The sequence below is a fragment of the Mus caroli genome, unplaced genomic scaffold (genome assembly GCF_978045245.1).
Source record: "Mus caroli unplaced genomic scaffold, Mus_caroli_1 scaffold_7, whole genome shotgun sequence".
Classification (NCBI taxonomy): Eukaryota; Metazoa; Chordata; class Mammalia; order Rodentia; family Muridae; genus Mus; species Mus caroli.
The window spans coordinates 120,908,320-120,932,112 of NW_028227262.1; the positions used below are offsets into that span (position 1 = coordinate 120,908,320).

Here is a 23,793-nt window from a genome sequence, read left to right on the forward strand (position 1 = left end):
ACAATGTTTCAGCCAATCACTGTCCATGCTGTAATCCCAGCACATGGGAGGTGAGCCAAGGAGTTCAAGGCCAGCTTTATCTTCATAGGGAGTTTGAGGCCAGCCTGAGCTACATGGACCTGTCTTAAACAAAACAAAAACAAGTTACAAAAGGTAAGAAGTGCTTGCTGCCAAGCCAACTACTTGGGTCCAATTATGGTTCAATTGATTGTCATGCTTTTGTCCTATGATACCACACAAGATAGCTGTCTCTTTGGAGAGCCTTTAGCCATGGGCCTCCGCATGGGGTCACCAGCCTTTTCCTCATGAAGACCCTAGAAACTCCTTCACGCCTTTTCCTGGAATGTGATTTTCTCTCAGATCCATATCTTCTACTTTTTTGTTCTACTTTCTTTTCCAAAAAAAAAAAAAAAAACATCTTTTCAAACTTCACAGGTGAAACATATTATCTCTCTAAGGTCAGGTAAATACAGATTTGCTTTTATATTTCTATTCAGGAGAAAGACTATCCTATTTGGATAGCCTTGAATCAGTAATAAATCCCTTTCATTATTCAACAGTGTAGTAACACATTATACTTTTGATAGTGCTGAATGTTTTAGCTGTGATGTACAGGAAAGTTATTTTATTATAAAACAATGGTAATTACTCTAAAAACAGGCAGGAGACATGGCAATTTGTTTTCTGGTTCAGAAATACCAACATATATGGGGAAAAATGTCTATAGGCAGAGCGTAACAAACTAGGAGAAACACCTTTCAATTATTTTTTGATTAAATATTCTGCCCAGACATGCAGCTTCTTAGTGTAAATGCCTCATTTATTCAAGCACACCTCTAAACTGATGAGGCTGCACTGAAAAGCAGCAACCACAGCCAATGGGAAATCCAAAGGCTTCCAACAACTTCTAACAATTCTTTTGCTTCTTTTCTAAGCATGGTACAATGAGTGTAGCTTTACAGCCTCCCACCCTAAAAAAGCCAATTGGCCTTGTACTACAGGGCCGGTCGTAACCCCCTCCTCCCTGTTCCCCTCCTGTCATCCAAAAATGCGGAGGAATATCCACTCAGTGTTATTCATAATAAAGTGCATTTCAAATTCGTACAGTCAGTCTTCACCAAGGTTCCAACGCCCTAAAAAGACCTTGTAGCTCACTACTCGGCATTCAGTAAAAAATTTTCAACTAGGAAGTTACCTATTCAGTACTAATTAACATTATAAAGTCAGAGCCTACAGCTCAGGGCTATTCTGCTAGTTGCTTATTAGGTCAAAAAAGACAGTCTTATCCAGATGCGGTTTACCATAAGAAAAGTTAAAAAAATCCCACTGAGAAAGGTTTCTTCCTTAGGCCCTAAAATTCAGGCAAAACTATTGAGCATAAATAAATTTTATGCCTCTGGCCAGCCTTTTCTTTTTTTATTTACAACAGGGAGGAGATGTAGCCTCCCCTCCCCAGCCTGAAACCTGCTCGCTCAGGTTTCACTGTATACATCCGGGTAGAGCTTGCCACTCAATCTTTAGCCTGCTGCTTTGCTGTTCCAACCTTACTCCAAGATGATTTGGCGGGAATCAGGCCCCTCTCCCTGCTTCATAACTGCATGTCGGAATAGTAAAATTGAGCTTTGATCAGAATGACTGTCTTAGCTACATCTTTATCTTGCGCCGCCTAGTTCTCTTCTCTTCCAGGTTTCCAAGATGCCTTTCCAGACTAGAACCCAGACATGTGAGCCGCTGGCCGGACACAACAAATGAGTATTTAGTTATTTATTCAGCATGATGTCAATATGCTGCCTTTGTTGGCCTGGAACTTTTTTGTTGACCAGGCTGACCTAAAAAATCATAGAGATCTGCCTACCTCTGTCTCCCAGTGCTGAGATTAAAGGCCCACAGGCCCTGCACAAGTAAGCTTTATGACGACACAGTAATGTCTTCAGGAGTGCGGCATGAGTGTGACCTAGAAACACAGTAGCCACAGTGTGTGGCACTAGGCTGCAGAACAAAGTGTGTGGGCCAGAGGCTATAGAAGGGTATTTATTACAAGACTAGATTAAAAATAACTTACAGGTGTGAAACATTATTTTTCTTTAAAAGTTTCAGACAGATTTTCATTACCTCCAATGTCTCTATAGGTTAGAGGTAAGACTGTATTACAGAACCAGAAAATGGCTCAAGAGATAATTAAAATGAAATGTGCAGAGAAAAGAATTTAAAATGGCCTGATGAAGCACACATTTTCATTTCATGGGCGAATCCAGAACTCAGGGGCAAGGAAATTGATGTCATGCAAAACTCTCCTCCAGACAAGAAGACAACTTCAGAAAAAGAGAAAAATGTCAGTCAGTAATCTACAACACAAAATTCAAAAACCTTAAATAAGTGTCAACTAGCTATTAGATGGAGACAAATGCATTTTTTCCTAAATATTTTCTTCATGAAGATCACTGATTGAAGAGATGCAGAATTCTAAATACTGAGGTCAAATATAAAGTAGTCAATGATACTATAATATTAAGCAAAGTACTTTTATTATATTTAATTAAGACATTTCAAAGTCTGGTGTTTTAGAGTTAATAAAAAATAGATAATTAATTATACAATTTGGAAGAAGTTCTAGTTTCCTCAATATGCAGACAAATGACAACCATTATGGTAGAAACTTATTAAGGAAAACAGAAGGTAATATTTTGAATGACTCAAAATGTATCAAATTAAAAACCCACCTATTTTACTCAATAGCTTTCCAGAGTGATAAAATGTTATTCTTTGACCTAGCTTTCTGCTTTTGTGGTATTGCTTTAAAAATTACAGACTATGATTTATTCTCTCTCTCTCTCTCTCTCTCTCTCTCTCTCTCTCTCTCTCTCTCTCTCTCTCTTACTGTCCTTAAATACAACTTGAACAGGTAGAGTAAGGCAATTACGATATGACACTTGAAGCCATCCACCCACCCAATGGTACTAAATACCACCTATGTCCTCTTCTAGGAACTGATTGTACAGCTGAGATAAAGACACATCTTAGCTATTAATCCTGTAGGAGGGTTAGTCAAGATTTCCTCCCATTCTAATATCAGTCTGGCCACTCAGTTATTTCCACTGGTAAGCAGAAATTTGTAACTTCATTTTATAAACTCTTGGTTTTATTTTCTGAGAAATTGGAGTCCTTCAAACAGTGGTCAAAATATAAAAAAGAAATGGCCTTTAAACACACAAAAAAACTGATAAATGTTCCCATCAGGTAAATGCAAACTAACTCTGCATCAAGAGTCCAGATCTCACACCAGTCAGAACAGCTATCATTAAGAAAACAAATAAAAGCTGGTGAGGTGACTCAGTGGATACAGGCCAAATGTCTGACTTCAACCCCTGGGGCCCACAGGGTGGAAGGAAAGAGCAGACTCCTTCAAGCAGCAACATCCAGTCTCTGAAAAGAACTTTATCAAAAGGTAAAAGAAACAGGGAGGGCACAACTGCTTAACTAATCTCTTTCCAGCGCAGAGGCACAGATGATTTTTACTTTCTTCTGTAAAAAACCCAAAGTTTTTCTATGTAAGGAAAAAAGGTTTTCTTATTTATTATTAACATTCAAGACTAATTCTACTTTGTCCAGATAAACTTACAAATCAGTTAGGTCAGATAACCGTCCCTCTAGCTCTGGAGCCCTCTGCAATAAATTTGTTCTTTATCTTTTGAGACAAATACTTTTGATGTTGACTAGTCTGTAAATGATGTGGAAAACATCACTGGGAGCTGATATGAAATTTGTTCTGACTCAATCAAAGGGCTGTACGCAGAGTGCTTCCCAGGACAGACAACAAACTTAGGAGTTCTTCTTCAAAGAAGCGAAGACTTTACATAGATAATTATGGTTCAAAGTCAGAAAGGTACAAAATAAACAAAGCTCACATATCAGACTGGTTTGAGAAGTTAAAATAAAATGTGTTCTTAGTAAGGCAGCACTACGCTGTAAAATGCCTCAAAGCCATGCTCAGCAACAGATTAATGAAGTGTACCCAGGACTCTACACAGTGGGAACAATTGATAAGAAGCTTATAAAGCAGAGAGCAACCCCTACAGAAAAACCATCTTTATGGTAGTTTACTGTAGATCGTTTGTACTGGAGGTTACACTCTTGTGAAGCTGGATGTAGCACTTACTCCAAGCCTCAGTTTAAGTAAACTGCACGTGGACTATATTGATGATCTGCTGTGCGTGAAATCCACAGTGATGAGTGATGCAACTGAAATGCATTTTGGTGAGGTCACAATTGGTGTGTTCATCCAAGGAGCTCCAATCTCACTTCCACTGTTCTCTCCCTCCAATGGGGCATTACACTTGTAGGTGCTCTCAGAGTTTTCAGGCACTATACAGGTCCCATTATCACATGTACACACTGCTGGAAAGTATAGTAGCTCTTCTGCTAATCCAGGTGGGTTGTAACTTCTGCCACCAACACCTCCACCTCCCCAACCCCCACCCCCGACTACCCTGCTTCTGCTACCCTACACAAACTAAGAACATGGTGCCAAAATACCTGTTGAGCAATTCTTAGATCTTCATCTCAAGTAACAGTGAAACAGCAGGGTTTGTATAGTGACACTTTTTAAACACTGGCACTCTTGGGCAACAGGATTTTTAATTTCCTTTGCCAGAAAGTCCCTCATGCTGCTATATGACCTTTATATTTGAGAAAAAAGGCCAAGGCCTAGGGATTCCTCTTCATGTGCTCTGTGGAACTTGTAGGATGGTTTGAGGGCAGAGATGCTTGTCTCTATTGAGCAAGATTCTTGGAATTCATGGAAAGAGAGCTCCAACTCCTGGACCAGGCCCTCTGACCACCCCATGTAGGCTATGCTAGGTGTGCAGCTACACATACACAGATATCTCAGATACATTACAATTTAAAAATTAATTTAAAGAAAATTATGGTATTGCATATCTTTAATCCTAGAGCTTTGGAGGCAGAGGCAGGCAGGCAGAACTCTGTAATTCCAGGCCAAACAGGGCTACATATTTGAGACCCTGCCTCAAATAAAAATAGATATTTCTTATACATATATGGAAATGATGTGATGACTTAGTGGGTAATTTAATTCCCAGAATCCATTATAGGAGAGAAGTAACTCCAAAATGTTGTCCTTTGACTTCCACATTTCTGTAGCACCAATTTACACTCATGCTTATCATATGTGCATCATAATAATGGTAAAGTAGAATTTAATTTAAAAAGGATTTGAGGCAATTATACACATAGATATCTATGCATCCAACAGCTTTCAAACCACTGACTTAGAAATCACTGAATGGTTCATGCATGCTTAATATTAACATGTTCAGAAATTTCTAATTTCATTCTCAAATCTTCTCTGTCGAAGTCTATCGTATGTGAAACAAATATACTTCCACAGAGAGTTCTTTGTGACCTTGTCCATACTGTTCATGCATGGCAGCTGGCTTAAGTCTCCCACCCTGTCCCCTCATCTCCTATCCAGTTCTCTTTGTCCCTTTCCTGATCTAGATCCACTTGTCTTGCTGCCTCCATGGCACAACTCTAGCTCCAGCTACTGCTCCCTGTCAGGCCATCGTCAACAAACTGTGGTCATTAGTATATACTCCTGGGATTCTGCTCCAATCCTCACAATAATTATATAAACAACTATCTAGATCCATAAAGAATACATTGGTCTGGTCCAATCCTCAATATCCAGCACTGTGTCTGGCACTTAAAAAGCTCTTACCAAATACATACAGTTTAATTGTTCATTCATTGATTTTACATGAGAAATGCATGGGGGATAAAGCCCAAGATGAACACATTCAACATCAAGAGAGAGATAAGGCAATGGTAAAAGAGCTTGAGGAGTGATTTTTGAACTGGAATTGGAAAAGGAGTTTGATAGAAATACTACAGATGCTGATGTGTCACTCACAGAGGACTTCCTGTGTGCTATATAGAATGCAAAGCAACTTAGTAACAACAATCAACACAAGGTACTAACCACTGATCTCAGCTGAGCTCAAAATATGTATGTATTAATTCTAACAACTACTCCACAACCAAAGAAAGCAAGCGCCACCATTGCACCCATGTTATAGACTGGAAAGCTAACAAAAACATTAATAACTTCTTCTTCAGGGTGACACAGTAGTAAGTAATGGAATCCTGACTTGAATTTCAATGAACTGAGACAAGAGCCTATGCTGCCCGTACTGACTCCATTCTACAGCACATACTTCTGTGCATCTCTTTACAAGCCTACCTAGTTGGATAATGTACTGGCTAGTTTTGTGTCAACTTGACACAGCCGGAGTTATCACAGAGAAAGGAGCTTCAGTTGAGGAAATGCCTCCATGAGATCCAACTGTAAGGCATTTTCTCAATTAGTGATCAAGGGGGAAAGGCCCCTTGTGGGTGGGGCCATCTCTGGGCTGGTAGTCTTGGGTTCTATAAGAGAGCAGGCTGAGCAAGCCAGGGAAAGCAAGCCAGTAAAGAACATCCCTCCATGGTCTCTGCATCAGCTCCTGCTCCCTGACCTGCTTGAGTTCCAGTCCTGACTTCCTTTGGTGATGAACAGCAGCAGGGAAGTGTAAGCCAAATAAACCCTTTCCTCCCCAACTAGCTTCTTGGTCATGATGTTTGTGCAGGAATAGAAACCCTGACTGAGACAGATAACCAGTAGTTAACTCTGAACTTACAGAGCCAGCATTAATTTTTTTCAAATATAAGTTTACCCCCTAAGGTGCATTACTTGACATATCAAATCTAAATAAGGAACTGTAAATAAATATAAAAGCAATTCATTCCCCTTAGGGATTTAGAAGCTAATAAGGAGAATACCTCTAACCAAGTTGAAAAGTTACTTATTTATCAACATACGCAAGATCACTGTAATGTGATCTGTCAGTGCTAAAAAGGGGCATGATCAAAGGGCAGGCTGGATGCAAGGGGACATAAACAAAAGGGGGCAGAAAGACTGGTCCTGAGGGGAGGAGACAGCACTCAAAAAAGAACTTGCCCTCTAGATGTGATAAAGAGGGAATGCAGGCAAAATCCTTAAATGAGACCACTAAACCGTGGACTAGGTAAATATGAGCCAACAGCAAGTAACCAGGACTGAGCGACTGTGAGGGAGGCATCCACACATCCTGAGCAGTGCACAGAGAGCACAGGGCTTTCTCCAAGTTAGAAACCTCGCTAACAGCTTATGTTGTCAGGACCTTCCAAATCCAATATGTGTCAGTAATTCTATAATTTCCTCCTGAGAATATCACTTTCTGAAGAAAAGACCTTACCTACTGGGCACTTCAAAGGTACCCCGAGCTCTAAGTCAAGAATATCTGCATGTCAACATTGCAGAGTTTCCAAAATTCTGTGCAACACAATCTGTAGGGAATTTTAGAAACATGCTAAATAAAGGCTTAAAATACAAGCAAGCAGAATGTCTATGTTAGTAAAATGACTTACTTTGAAATGTTTACATAAGCAATAGCCACAGGACAAAAATGGGTTCAGTCTAGGGCTAAGCAGTTACGATGACAAAGCAGAGAGTGGAGCCAGGGCAGTACAGGAATACTTCAGGTTTGGGATAGATGCATCAGACAACCCAGTCACATGGCAACTCAGGAACCAGTAACATTAGTGAACACCTTCAAAATACCCTTACTTTCATTTGTTTTTGCCATGTTGGGCTCATTTAACCAATCTTGATTACTGAAGTAGAATCAGAGAGTAATATCCATGTGTTCAGGGAATGGGAGAATGAGAGGACATGAACCAGTGACAGCAGAGTCTATGTGCAGAAGCACTTCTCTTTGAAAAGAAAGAACATCTGGTTCAGGAAAAATACCTCTGGACTCTCAATTTCCTTGCTACTTTCTTTGGACAAAAGAATGGTTATAGCTTTGTTTATTGAAATGGGATCTAGGACCCTGTGCTGGCAAGTTTCTTGTCAACTTGACACAAGCCGGAGTCATCTCCAAAGAAGGAACCTCAATTGAGAAAAATCTTGTTATTAGGGATTGGCCAACAGACAAATTTGTGTTGGGCTTTTTCTTGATTGATGATAGTTACAGGGTGCTGGGTTGGAGATAAGTTCAATGGGGATTGTGCCCCCGTGGACAGGTTATCATGGGTTGTATTAAAAACAAAACACCAAGTTGATTGAGCCATGAAAAGCAGGCAGAAAGCAACATTCCTCTATCGTCTCTGCATCAGTTCCCACCTCTAGTTACTCTAACATGCTTTCATTATAGATTGTAAGCTACAAGATAAACTACAGCCTTTCCTAAGTTGTTTTTGGTCATGGCATTTATCACACCAAGACAGCAAACTTGGACATATGTACTCCTATGTAAAGTCACGGTTAAACAAGAAATCAGAGGGAGCATGGGAAAAATTATAGGTCAGTCTGTCTATCTGTCTGTCCATCTGTCTATCCATCCGTCCATCCATCCATCCATCTATGGCAGCAGAGAACTTTTCTACATCACAATTCACGGCAGAAACCCACCATCAAGGTTCATGAGTACACAGGGATGAAAAGGTCCTCGTCATATGAGGTAGCAAACAAAGTGTCCTGCCTCTAACAGTGATCTACCTTTCAGGCTGGCCACTTGACCCAGCATTTCTTCAGCGGTATTAAGCAGCAGAGTCAAGACACAATCAATGGTCAAGATACCGTAACTTGCCTTCGATGTCTAGACTTCCAACCCCTAATCTTAACTGTTGTAGTACTTGGATTTTCTACCAACAAAAGGTGGCCAACGAGAGCCAGGCATTGGATTTCATTATATATTTCACTATTAAGGAGAGAGGCAAGAGGATGCCATAATTAGACCCTGTTCTCAAATATCCCAAGGCCCAAGACTTAGCTCAGTGGCAGAACACTTGGCCTTGTCTTTGATTTCAGACCCCCACCTGGTAAATCTCCCAGTGAATAAAATGGCAGGCCAAACAAGTATTATGGAGTCAGACAGTTTAGAGCTTCATTTTAACCCATTTATTGATGAGGGAAAGATTGAGAGGAAAGTAAGGAACAGACATATATAGGTTACTAGTAATGCTGAATAAAACATTCCAAGTCTTACTTTATGAAAATAGAGAGTGAAAATGTCAAATCTGAACACATTTCTCTCACAGCAGTGTCTCTAAAGGACATGTCGTCAGGACTTACATGCATCATGATGAGCCCTTCACAAGCCATCTTCTCGAGCCACAAAGGTGCAAAACAGACCAGGAAAATCCACAAAGCAAAACTCCCAGAATTGCATCCACACAAAAGAGCTTATAAGGCTGTGTCCACATTCTATAGAAAGTACACTCAGTAATCTTCCTGCTTATTTCAGAGTCTTGAACAATTTTCCTGATACTCAAAACTAAATAAAAGCCAGAGACCATGTCCTAAATTTGGTGCCCTACATTGTACAAAGAGCACAAAAGAAATACAACTCAGTCAAAAAATGTATTAAAACTCTCTAAGAAGTACTTAAACACAACCACCACTGACTGTAGTCAATGCTGAAATATAATCCTGGCAAAGTTCTCACAGAAACCATAAATGCTTTCTGATTTATTTGGAAGAGTGATGTTCCTGCAATTCTGGGAAACTAAATGAGGGGGTTGGGGAGGATTAGCCACACAGGACTCATGTGGCTCTAGAGCTGAACCCTCCCTCCTCCTTCAAACCAATAGAACACTGCCTTCCACAAGTGTGAGGGCAACTGACTAACTCCAACTTTCTGCCACAATCCATGTCTTCTTGATGACATCCAACTTTTCTATAGAGATGGTGGGGGCGGGGTTAGAGAAAGGAAAATAAAAGAGGAAGTAGAAGGGGAGAAAAGGAAAGATCAAGGAAACAGCAAAGACAAAGAAATTACACATGAGAGAACACACATATAATCTCAGCAGTCTTGGTGAAGCAAGAGATGGCAAGGCCAGACAGGGCTACACAGTGAGTGAGCTTCCATTTCAAAACAAGACAAAACAAAACTGAATACCTCAGACCTCTGCAGCCTGGGAGAGACTGCTAATCTAGCAGTCCTCCTGCCATTAGAGATTCAGAGTGCTGCAGAGCTGTGGGGCATGTTTTTTTGTGTGGAGAGAATGCAAGTCAATTAGCTGCATACTGCAGGTCAACCGTTTCAAAACATAAGAGAATGGAGAAAGCAGTGTCTTCTCTTAAGTGAGGAAGAACTTGAACTGTCAAACGAAGCATGGATATCAGAAAGCCAAGAGAGCTGAACACTGTCACCACCACAGCTCTGAACCAAGATTCCACCTTTGTTTATGGAACACAACAAGAGAGAACATGGATTAGACAGTAAAGTAACTCAGGACAGCAAACAAGGAGCCCAGCAGTATAGCTAGAAGAAACATTGCTGAAGAGGGTTTGGGCACAGGCTCAGACCACTCTTTGTGTCAGCAATCAACAACACCCGATCATTAAAATTCCTTGAGTATCAGAACAAAGAGACCAGAGATGACAGGAGAGGAAGTCTCAAATACACACCCCGACTCATTACAACTCCTAATGCGCAGATGGGAGAGGAAGAGATGGAGGCAGAGGAAGCAATGTGTACTCGAAGCGCTGGCTGCCCTGGAGGAGTGGGAAACTTGCACTCTCTTGCTTTTGAATCATAATTGATTTGTCTCATCTATCAGAACAACAGTTAGCCATGCACCAGCCCCATTTGATTTTCTGTTTTATATTCTATCTACTGTATTTACTGCAGAACAGGCTGAGGCAAAACCAATAATACACTTAAGATATGGAACAGCAGTATATTCTATGGATATGTAAAGCCCAACTTTTCTATAGTAGCAAGGAAAGGAGGACAGGCAGACTAGTTTAGGAAACGGAGCGCTCATCCTAGGACTTCCCTTCAAACCAGGCCAGTCACATTTGTGCCTGGGTTACCTTCAAGGGGATCTTGCCCTGAAAGAAAACCAGATTAGAGAAAAGTAAATGGCTTATGCTCATAAAATCTACTCTCTATACCTGGAAAATACAGAAAATGAGAAAATGAGGAAGTACAGAAGCATGCCACTTCTTGTATATGAGACAGCGCCTTACTATGCAGCCCTGGCTGGCCTGGAACTCACTGGGTGATCCTCTTGCCTCTGCCAGCTCACCAATCATTTCTTTAGAGCCTAAGTTTCTAGACCAACAATAAGCACTTTACTTCCTTAGAAGCCACTCTGAAAATAAATGCAAAAGATACACTTGGGTCAACTTTTTACTGCTTGGTAAAAAGTGTCCAACTAATTGATATGACATAGGTAATCTACTGATCTTACAAAAGACTCAACTCAATGCTAAACATACCTGCCATTCGTAAACAAAGATCTGCTTCTTAGATTACACCAGGCTAGAGTCTCACTTCCTAAGAAGCCCCATTAATCGCTCACTCCCATGCTGTACTGGCTAGTTTTGTGTCAACTTGACACAGCTGGCGTTATCACAGAGAAAGGAGCTTCAGTTGAGGAAATGCCTCCATGAGATCCAGCTGTAAGGTATTTTCTCAATTAGTGATCAAGGGGGAAAGGCCCCTTGTGGGTGGGACCATCTCTGGGCTGGTAGTCTTGGGTTCTATAAGAGAGCAGGCTGAGCAAGCCAGGGGAGGCAAGCCAGTAAAGAACATCCCTCCATGGCCTCTGCATCAGCTCCTGCTTCCTGACCTGCTTGAGTTCCAGTCCTGACTTCTTTGGTGATGAACAGCAGCGTGGAAGTGTAAGCCCTTTCCTCCCCAACTTGCTTCTTGGTCATGATGTTTGTGCAGGAATAGAAACCCTGACTAAGACACATGCCTAGATCTTACTTCCCACCAGCAATTTAGCCAAGAAGATACTGCTTTTGCTAAATCTCCATATGAAAGTATTCTAATGCATCTAAGTATCCTATCCTTGGCTTGGGGAAACTAAAACCAAGAGAAGATAGGAAGAATGGGTACAGACTTAACTTCTAATGCAAGATGCCGTCAACTCTGAGACAAACCCCATTGGCTGTTTGCCTCGCCGCAGCCTTTGACAGGACATCTTCTGCAGAGAGCATCCCTGGGATATCTTTAGGGGACAGAGTCTGTACTTATTCCTATCTTCTTTTTTTCTCCAAAGATATGTATTGTGGTGGGAGACGAATAGAGGGAAGAATTAGGCAGAAATAACAGTTCACAGTAAATTATTTTGGCATCATAGTGCATACACTGTCAGCTCAACAAAATCTTCCATTTATCATGACCTGAAACTATGGGGCAATGGGGGGACACAACTGAAAATTTAAAAGAGATTAAGATTCTTTTGTGAAGCTATTATATAAGTGTACATTAGTACACTGTCATTACTCAGGGGTCTATTTTCCATCAGCTGCACACCGCTTGCCTATGACCCTACATGCCTACCTGTCCCTCAGACAGTAAAATTGCCAGCATGCTCTAGGTAGCAGAAAACCCATACATCTCACTTAAATGGCACAAGGGCACCCAACCCATACTCACACTTAACACTGAGATGGAGGGACTGGGAGGTGAGAAGGGGAAAGACAAACTTCTTCTATTATACAGGGCACAAAAAAAATTGCAGTCTTAGCTGACTAATTTGTGATCCAGGCAGACAAGGTCATATCTGACATCTATTTAAATTGAATAGCTTTTCACTTCCAGTCTTCCACCTGCTCAAGCTTCCCTCTTTTATTTATGTGGTCACTGAGGGACATTTAACTGGCATTTATTTCTAAATAACTTAAGAGCAAACCATTTTTTCCACACAGAAAAGAGACTAAAGATACGTACAACAAATGAGCCACAGTTTAGCGGTGAGTCGGTGGGTTAGGAATAATACTTGTCAATCATGATAATGATAAAAAGGAAGGCAAGGCTGCACAAGTACCACTGACATCTACAGCAGCAATGAAAGGGTTAAGAAACACCAGGGAGCAGCAGGGTTAGAGACAGCATGTAATAGGGAGAGGTAGCACCAAAGATTTCCTGACCCTGTCCTCTGGGGTCCTAAGAGGAAAACCATGGCATCAGACCTCTGCCCTGCTAGCTTCCTTAGGAATTCACTGCCAGGGCAAACTGGGAGCCAAATGTGACCTCGGGCTACCATGAAAGCCTATCATCAAGCTGTTCTTTTACTTGGGGGGTGGAGGCACGGTGCAGTGCAGCTTATACTAGTGTGATTTACTAATCTGTTTAAAATTTGTTTTCAATTTTAAATGACATAGTTTCCCAAGGTTTCATTGAGCTCTAGAAAGGCCCTAGAGTGTCAGTTTTACAAAAGCATTTCCATAGGCAGATGGTCCTCCATTGTGTTTTACAAAACAAGCATTTATAACATTTTCTTTCCCTGGAGCTGAACAGTCCCCAAATTGCCTTATGATTATACCAACCTCTTCAGCAAAAGAACATTATGGAAAATATTGTTGACAATACCACAGCTCCTACCTATAGAAATTAATAACATGTGTGCCAGAATAACTCAGCAGGCTAAGCCAGAGAAAACAGGCTGAACGCACCATCCCTGGCAACAATAGTCTTAGCAGATGCACTGCAGACACTAAGGGCTGAACGGCCACTACCACTTCACCTTCTCAAGATTCTAAGTCACAAAACCATGTGTATCACTACATCTCACCTAAGTACAAGAGTCTGTACTTACCTGAGACTGACTTAGCTCAGGGGAAGTAGGTAACCCTGTTTAATCTGCTGCCTAAGCTAACTAGCTATAATCAAAGAAAAGCTCACTGCAGTATGAGGACACCCACACATGGGAGATCTAGCCAGACAAATTTTCATAAACTACACTAGTAACAAGAGTGACCAGACATGTAAACATGGCATACGGAGAAGGCATTATACTCCAGTTCTGCCCTGCTTGGGCCCAGGCTGAGAAATGGAAGATCTGTTTACACTGGTATTGTCATCTTGAAGTCCAAGGCACATCCCTTGTGTATCTATGCTCAGAATCACGGGTCCTTTCTCCTTCAGTTTCTGATGCAATGTGGTCCTCCTCACCTACGGCACACACTGTGCACCCTAGGTGCCGTCCTTGGTCACCAGAGTGAAATCAAATCAACACTGGCATCATTCGCCTCCTCTTAGCTGGCAGTGCTTCTCTTCATAGCACTGCTTTCTCTTTCTCCCTTGAATGTAGGGTCTCTCTCTCTTTCTCTCCTTCTCCCTCTCCATTGTTATAGTCACAGTACCCAGAACAGAACCTACACATAGTAGGCAGTCACTTAGTCTTTCTACAAGAAATCCTCTACAAGCAGGACACTGCTCAGTCAAAAGAGATCTTAGCAAGGGCAAGTCTTTAATGCAAAATGTTGCTAGGGACAGAGCCTGTTGGGAGCTCAGAATTGTTTGTAACTGATTCTTCTATATATTGTCTTTATTTATTATCTTTAAGGATGGTCACTTATTCCTCCATTTTGTTCCAGGAATAGACAAGCTGCGAAAAGAACTCATTAAGATGTCACAAGTAATTCTTAGACTTTCTCCTATAACCTACACTTGACCTTTTAACACGAAGACTTTTCATTCACAGAATAAAATAGGTATTAAAAAACCCAGAGAGCTAATTTTACTTCAGTACAACGAGGAAGTATAAAGTATCTTCTAAACTCATAACAGTTAATAACGAAGAAGCAACATAGAGACAGCTCAGGTAAAGAAACAGAATGGGTGCTTTAAATTACGCTTTTCCACAATGTAAACCAGAGTTACTACACATGCCTTAAACAAAATTCACATTGATGGTTTGAAAAGCACAGAGCTACAGAAAACAGATAAGCAGAGTCCTTTAGTGAATAAGAAACACATAGGCTCTTGGAGGCTGAGCCAACAGTTGGATTCAAGGCCACAACTCACCCCAGAAATGTCTGCAACTCGGTGGATGGGCACTTCCTTCTTGCTGTGTAATCCTTTGCCATTCTTAATAGCTCTGTAAGGGCAGGAGAGAAAAACCTATGAAGATAAAAGCCATACCAGGGAAGAGTCTGGGGCTGGGGTGTGGGGAAAGGAGCACAGACTGTTGACATGGGATGTTCCACTACACAGCCCCAGTGTATACCACTGAGAAGCCAGACTGTGAGGAGCAGCGGCTGAAGGGGAGAGTGTTAGCTGTGCTGCTGTCCAGCCCAGTCACCAGGACTTGGCTGCCAGTCTCAGCTAACTGTGTGCCTGGTAATCAGAGAACCCCCTTACTTGTTTCCAAATTAAAGGCATTGTTCAGAGGACAAAGGAAGAATCAGTTGGAAGCTCACACTCCTAAGAAGCACAAGTAATAATGTTTCAGTGCTTAATCACATGAACCATTTTAAATGCAAACTATGTAGCTAGTGTTCCAATTCTAATGGAAATAACTTCCTCCCAGGTAAAAAAGATAAACTGCCTGGAATGAAGCAATATTGTACAGGGGCGGGGGGGGGGGGGGATGATTAGGGAATACTATATAACCGATATTAAGCTTCATTCCAAATAGTTTTGGGGTGGCAACAACAGGATTTCACAGGTAACTCTTGAATTCATATATTTGACCATGAGTTGGTTGGTACCAATCTCTTACCTCTCAACTACCAGCACTACTGGGCATGGTCACTGGTGATACAGGAAGAGCCATGGTGCAGAGCTGGTTGGTTAAGTTATTAAGCTCTTTCACTACTAGAGAAAGCCCATGTGGGTACTGTTACCTTCAGGCCTCAGCACAGTAAAGGTCCCTAACTCTAGCCTTTGTAGGGTTTCTAGGTTCTAAACAAAGTTGGTAGAACAGGACCAGAGATATGCATGGACCCTTGGTCACATTTCATCCTTGGGCCTGTACTGAAGTGTTGGCAGGAACTTCTAAAGAGGTTATTCTCAGTGTCACAAGTCTTTAACCTCAACAAACCAAGTCAGGGAGGCACCGATCAGTGCCACTTAGAATAGCCACACCTTTTACATGCAGCTGGTGCTCTGACAATTCAGTGATCCCCTCTGCCATTCCAGGTCACCTGTCACTCACCTGTCTGACTTGAAATGCTTTTCAAAAACACACCAAAGGTTTCCTTTTTTGGTACGGCTGTTTCCACCGGCGAACCGTTTCTAAGGAAGGACTATTGAGTGAGAGAGTGGTACAGTGCCTGTAAGTCTGCACAGGGGAATTCTTGGTGGTGTAGCTGTTTTTAAATGGCTCCTGTAAACAACCCCTAACAGGTTTACCAAGATGGACTCAGGCAACAGTCTTTCTGTGGTTTGTGGGTAGCCTCCCTATTTGGGGTAAATAGATACCTATTTAAAAAAAATTATGCTTATGTATTTATTATGTTAGTGTGAGCATGTCAAATGGCAACGTGGGTAGTAAGTTTTCTCCTCCTCCCATGTGGGCACAAGGAAGAGAACTCAGGTTACAGGTTAGAGCACATGTTAGAGTAATGAATGGGATCTACCTCTAGAAAAGATGCTCCACTTCCTCCCAAGACTTAATTCAGTTGGGCAGGTCAAGCTCCTGACTAGGGAACCACCCCAAGAGAGGCAGGTTCACCCTAAGATAAAGTACTTCCCCTTTCTAGTATTCCCATCCTCTAGTGTAGTCTTTAGGAACTACCAAAGGGTTTGGCAGGGTCTGTTTAACCTACTGAGTCCTGTCTCAGAAGGACTTAACTATTTATTTTTTCTTTTCTCCTTTCGTTTGCTTTTGGATACTGTCCAGAGCCCAAGTATGCTTTGAAACTCCCTAATGCTTTGAGCTTCCTTATTCTTTTTTTAAGGCTCAACTCTCTGCCACTGGGCTGACCTCTTTGGCTTACATTTTCCATTCACCTCCTCTGGGCAGATGCAAAAACTAAAGTCGGCCTACTGTGTGGTTTTTCTTTTAAACCCTCATAAATTCTTCTTGCATTTCTATTTGAGCCTGTTCTTAAGTTTTTAATTAAAGAGGCTAAAAACCCAAGAGTAGACATCCGACTTCCTCCATATTGTTCAATTGGAACTTCCCAAGATTTCTCTTACTACTTTCTTCCTTCATTGACATCTTTTAGTTGGTGGAGAAAGCAAGTGTGTTGCTATAGACCTTCATCAGTAGATCCATCACACTAGCCTCTAGATTCCTCTAGACTGCTCCTTATACCCTCTGGGAAGTCATACAACAGTCCACTTCCTACTCTACACTAAGGATAATACACAGTTAGCAAGAAAAAAAGAATCATACACACACACTGATATGCCATACAACTCAGAAGGCATTTCAAAGTTCCTTGAATGCCAAGGTTACTCTTCAGTTGGATTCAATTGCAATGGATAGTGGGACCCACCACAGTGAGTTTGTACTGTTCAGGATTCTATTGATGGCTACTGACAGGACTGACTGCCAAGGAAGGTCTGTGCCTCGTTCTTAAGATTTGCAACTAATAGAACATCAAGACAGAAACTAGAAGCCATAAACGAGTCTTTTCTATTTCCTAAAGCCCCAATTTCCACAACCTTCCCTACCAACAGACTCCTGATTTGGCCACTATGAATTCAGTGAATCAGACATTAGAAGGCCTGGTAAACCGACTCCTACCTGGGTGCTCCTCACCATAAAAGGCAAGACAAGATGAGGGTTCTGAGCTTTCACAATGTTCACCAGGGCACCAGGTGTCTGAAGAACCATCAAAATAAATAAAAATGCCCTCTGAACAGTAGGTTCATGTTAAAGGGCTACTGAACTGGTAGACATTCCTGGACTAGAAAACAACTCATATACATGAAGAGAACCACAAAGGGCTTGAAAAGTAAATTAGAAAGTCAGGCAAAAAGCAGTGAGGTACATAGCTAGCTTCACTGATGATTTCTTTATGTGGCCTAGAACCAGAATTTAACCAGGAGAAACAAGCAGCTACCGGCGTGAAAATAGAAAATGTGAACAACATTGTACAAATAACATTGACAACAAGGCAGTTCTTTAAAACCAAGTCCTAATAACAAGATGTGTTCTGCTTTGCTCCTAAAAGTGAATCTCAGGCACTGCCTTGCATCCAGGCATTCATATGAAAAATCTTCAGACAGGTTGTTTTATACTTAAGCTATGATGGTTAAATTAGATCAAGTTTAGGACATTCAAACGCTAACAGTGAAGGTACACTGTAACACTGGGCCTGCTTTTCATTATTTAGAAAATATTACTTTCCGTAATCAAGCCTGTACAAGATCATATACATTTACGTGTCAGTGTGCTATCCCTGCACAAACAGAAAAACCTCAAGCTAAATGTTTCCAGACCAATATGGTTGTCATTTTCTGTTTGGTGTCAATTAAGCATAGTAAACTGAAATTCTTTTTTCCAGAGTTAACAGCATAACCAGTTTCCAAATTATTATTCATGTGAATATTTTTACTAACACTGAAGACCAATAACAACATTATACTATGCATCCATCAAAGCAAGAACTTCTTGAGGTACAACACCAAATTCTTAGATTCCTCTTCATTTGTAATATCAAAAGACTGGGGCTGGTACTTCAGCTACCAGGGAGGTGAAGCCCAGGAGCTCAAGACTAACTTGGCCAGCATGATAACACACACACACACACACACACACACACACACACTTAAACTTGAACAACCTGAAATTGTTCTTTTTGTTAGTTCTTAACAATGAATAAGAAACTGACAATTCACAGTAGATAGTCACTGATAGGTGACATCAGAAAGTACATGGGATGCAAGCCAAAGAGCAAGAGAGATTTGTGAATCTGTGGGGACTGGTCTGAGTTGGGGCCAAACCTACATTCTTTGCAAAGCTGTAAACATCCTTACTTCATGTCTATAAGAACACACTCCAGGACCAACTATAGACATTGTATATATGAAGTCAAGAAAAGCCATGCTTGGCTGAAAGCCATGTGTGCTATCGAGATGGCACTTCTCAGAGTTGCTCTCCCCAGTTATCGCCAGGATACTGGTAGGTGGGTCAAATGCAGGACTGCATGCACAAATACCTGAGTGCCACAGGGCACACTGACACTGTCCCACAGGGCACACTGACACCGTCCCACAGGGCCTTGCCCTACAGGCTATAAGCACAGCTTTCTATCCCTTTTCATTAGGCAAGGGATGAACTCTTGCCTTCTGAAGTTCTGCTGCTTCCCCTCACCATGCTACAGCATCACCATGGAAAGCTGGTGTTGAGACCAGCCAGGGGGAGATGGAGGCGGGGGGGGGGGGGAGGGGGCAGAACACATCCTGTTACTCTCAGAAGCTTTGTTCTCTGAGATGCAGCAGTATGAAGCCAGAAAAGCCAGCAGTGTCAAGAATGGACAAAAGCTGCCGCTGGCCAGAAAGAGTTGATGTAGAGCCAGATACAAGAAAGGGTGATGAACAGAAGAGGAATGAAAACAGCTTTCTGGGGTTCTCCCTGGCCTGATCAGACTGTTTGCGGCTACAGTGTAGAAGATAATTTCCATGCAGGTCACTGGAATCGTCTCCGTGTTACAGATATGGACTCCACATGCATTAGTGCTATGGTCCCCCCACTCCGAAGGAAATAAGACCTTTTGCAAAAACAGATGACAGCTGTGACCCTAACATCAGCCACACTGCCTGGGCACACCAGAGACAGGACCTTACCTGCCTTCAATGCACAAGAACCAAGACTACTCTTAGATTGTGTGCTATAGTGCACAATAACAATTTCCAAGAATGAGCTATTACTAAGGCAGAAGTTGGTATTACAGAATTATTCTAAACTGGGCCAATCAACAGGTCAATCCTAAAGTAACTGCTACAGTATCAATTAAGGAACAGCAGATTGTTACTCTGAACAAACATTTTTGTTAATTTACAATTTTTTTCAATAAACAAAGTATTTCTTGAAATCAGATAACTGACTGGCACACAGTGAATTCTTACTTTAGGTACATATAGGAGCTGCAGCAAGGATACTAGAAATATCTATTAATCAGCTGGGGGACCAAAAACTACTGGATATGTCTATGAATTTTCCTAAAGAGCAGTAGCATTTTGTAGATTTGTAAAGAGGCTGCTTTCATACAAAAAAAAGATCTAAAGACAATACTCTAATGGAAAGTAAAAACTGTGTATAATAGAGGGGACCAGTAGCGGGGAGATGATGATAAAGAACGGTTGACTGTCTCAGCACCTGCATCTTCTGCCTCTGTCATTGGGTACCAAATGCCCTCAGTTCTGCTTGTTTCATCTGCTACAGGCAGCACTTCTTTCTTCACGGTGCCCACTTTGTCCTTTTATAACGCTCTGGATTCAGAGTGTAGCCCAAGATAACGACACAAAATTTAAAATGAATTTATCAGCCATTTTAGATGCTGCGTACTGATTTCTTACTGCATATTACCACCATGACCTCTACTTCATCATTTCATGCCACACTTAGCTCCCCAAGAGAGAGTGAATGGGAATTCTGTTGTTGACGATGATGATAGCAGTAGCAAGCAAACCTAAGACTTCATGTATGCTAGGGAAGTGGTGTACTCTAAGTTAATGTAGCTTTACCATACAAAGAAAAATTTTTATTTCTTACAATTTACTTTCATAAGTAACCACATGGTAATGTGGTCCCAGATTATATTTTCCTTTGGTTTCAAAACCACAGCCTTTAACAGAATTAAGTCCATTTTTCTTATGAACTCTTATGCTACTAGCACTTCCTCTATGCTCTGCCCAACAGTTACCTGGCAAAAGCCAGGTAGTCCTGGCTTACTATAAAAGGGTCTGTTTGGCTCCTCCTTGCCCTCTTACTTTCCCTGACTCCCTAACCTGTTTCTCCCTCTCTCCCCTTCCCTTATCCTCTCTTTCCATGTGTTCCTGGATGGCCTCTCTTCTCCTTTCCCCCAGCTCTCTGCCTCTATTCCCTTTTAAATTCTCCCTTTCCATGCCCCCCAAAAACTCTATACTAAACCTATCATACGGCTGATACCTCAGGGGGAAGGGATGCCTCCGCATGGGCCCCACTGAGGCACCCCTCCCACTCTACCATACCTGCCTGCGCTCTACAAAACATATGCTTGGCGTGCGCTCTCTCTCTCTTTCCACCCACCCACCCACACACACACAAACACAACATTGGTGCACTCTACATATACATTTTGAATTATCCTTATCCCTAGAGATTTGCTTCTCTTCTATCTCATCTGCCCTTCAAGGCTCTTCACTACAAAATGAAAAGAACAGCTATATACTTGAGAGCCAAGGAGGTGGTTCAGTGGTTAAACCCACTCACTGCTCTTGAGGAAGACCAGAGTTCAACACTTAAGTCAGATGGCTCAAAACAACCTGTAACTCTAGCTCCAGAGGACCCAACAACCTCTCCTGGCTTCTTTTTTTTTTTTTTTTTTAAGAAAGATTTTACTTCGTTTTCGTTTTTTTTTTTTTTTTTTTTTTTTTTTTTTAGATTTATTTATTTATTATATATAAGTACACTGTAGCTGTCTTCAGACACACCAGAAGAGGGAGTCAGATCTCATTTTGGGTGGTTGTGAGCCACCATGTGGTTGCTGGGATTTGAACTCTGGACCTTCGGAAGAGCAGTCGGGTGCTCTTACCCACTGAGCCATCTCACCAGTCCCCCTCTTCTGGCTTCTGAGGGTACATATATATAAATAGACATCTGCAGCCATGTCTCACCACATCATAAAACATGTTACAGCTAGGAAAGATGACTCCTGCTTATAATCTTACCAGTTGGGAGGTGACAGTAGGAGTTCAAAGCCATCCTTGGCTATGTAGCAAGTTTGAGATCAGCCTGGGCTACATAAAACTATGCTACAAAGTACAACAATGAAAACACAAACAAACAAAAAATCCTGCTTTAAAAAAATAAGGAAGGAAGGAAAAAAGCTGCTGCATGAGTAATCCTAAGGATAAAGCTGGGTTTGGGTGAACCGTGTTTTATATTCAGAAGAATCTATGAATTCCTCTGAAATACAGTGTGTGTGATCCTGTGTATGCATATTTGTGTGTTAGTTTAGTTTAGTATGAACTATAGACGGCAACAGCTCAATCCGCATTGCCTCATGTTCTAGTCTTCCTTTCTACAGTTAAACTGCAGGCTCGTTGAGGATTAGTTAGGATAATGTTCTTAATGTCTTATATATCATTTAACACAGATCTGTGCTTTCATTGTTATATCAGCAAAAGGCCATCAGGTTGAGTTAAAGTGTGCCTCATAAAAATGAGCAAATAAGTGCCTCTGTAGAATGATAAAATACTCAAATTAGAGTCGTGGAGAATGCCAAAGTTACTAAAAGGCAACTATTTGCTGCTTGCTGGTTCCTCTGGAAGCACCATGTCATGATCCAAGCCCTAGGGCAGAGGACCAAGAATTCATCTCCTTCTCACATCCCAGGACTCTGCATGAGCAGGAATCTGCCAGGGAGGAGTCACAGAGTCCAGACCACTGTAAATAATACACAGAACTACCTGATTGTGATGACAGTTATGACAGATGACTCAGAAGAAGTGAAAATAATCTCAACATAAAGGTTACAAATCAGAACAAAGAGAGGAGACCTGCTAACTCTAGACACCTCTCAGGGTTTTGGGCTACACTGATGAATACGGTGCTTCAGCATGAACAAACATAGATGCAATAAACAATTCCTTTGATCTCTCTACCGGTTCCTGGGCAGCTGGAGAAAGCTACAGGGTTCTGCTATTCAGAAAATGAGGCCCAGAGCAGACACAGGTGCAGAGTGGCAGGTGCGTGGGGGACAGGCTAAGATTATGCAGCTGCACTTTCAACAAAAGTGAGCGTGGCTGATAAGAAGGACAGAAGTGATGGAGAGCACACAGACTGGAAATGAGGAAATTGAGTGCTCCAGTCTAGGGAGGTGGGTGGACTAATGAGTCAGTAGGTATTATGAGGCAGTGAAGCAAATAACAAAGAACTCCAGGTCATTCTCTCATCTAAAACTAATCTAAGATAGAGATGAAGGCACACGCTACTGAGTGGGGCATGACAACAGTGAGCAGTGATGGGAAAGGAGGAGAGGAGGGATGAGCTCACAGCAGCAGGAGGGAGCAGTTGTTGCAGATAAGCAAATGCTACTGGTCTCACATCAGGACAAAGGAGTACTGGTGTTAGGTAGAAATCAGTGCTCATCAGGAATAAAAAAGGACCAACAAAGCAGACTTAAAATTGTCTTAGTGTCGCTGGCTCTATAGTTTTTTCTTTTTAATCCTGATTTACAAACTCCATCATTTATAAAAAGGAAACACTGACTCATAATTCTATTCTAATATAAAAGTTCTTAATGTTTTCTAAGTGCCAACACACGTATCTTCCCACTTATACATTTAAAAAATGGTACCACTGTAGATAAAGTTTTGTGGCCTTATCATTTTTTTCCCCAGTAACAAACAGTTAAATGAACAATTCCCTGTGTCACTGGTTCTTTACTTCATTTTTAATGGTTCTACAGCAAATCCATCATATGGGTCCATTTAATCAATCCCTTATTACTATATTACTATTTCCACGAGTAGGATACTTACATTATTATAAATAATGCTATAAGGAACAACTCTTAAACGAACTGGTGGGCAGTGCGTGAATTACGTCCTAAAGATTCAGAGGCATGGAACGAGTGCTATTGAACAGAGGAAGAAATGCCTTGTCTTTTGTACCTCCCTTCCAAGGTCAACCGGACAGAGCCCGCTGGCTCCCATGGACACTGTGTGTGAATGCTCTTAGATTCAGGGCATTCTTACATGGAGCTCACTCTTCACATGTACCTTTGCCTTTGCAACTATTTACTTATCCGTGTAAGTCATCTATATATTTTGAATTACTGAATTTATCACA

General features: G+C 41.5%; 1 protein-coding gene across 1 annotated transcript in view; it reads right to left on the bottom strand.

Annotated features, from left to right (window-relative positions):
- Positions 1 to 23,793, bottom strand: part of Snd1 (staphylococcal nuclease and tudor domain containing 1) — a 404,634-nt gene that overhangs the window by 153,060 nt on the left and 227,781 nt on the right. Inside the window, exon 14 of the mRNA XM_021164222.3 lies at positions 14,868 to 14,940. Within this exon, the coding sequence (XP_021019881.1) occupies positions 14,868 to 14,940 (73 nt within the window). The remainder of the gene's footprint in view (positions 1 to 14,867; positions 14,941 to 23,793) is intronic.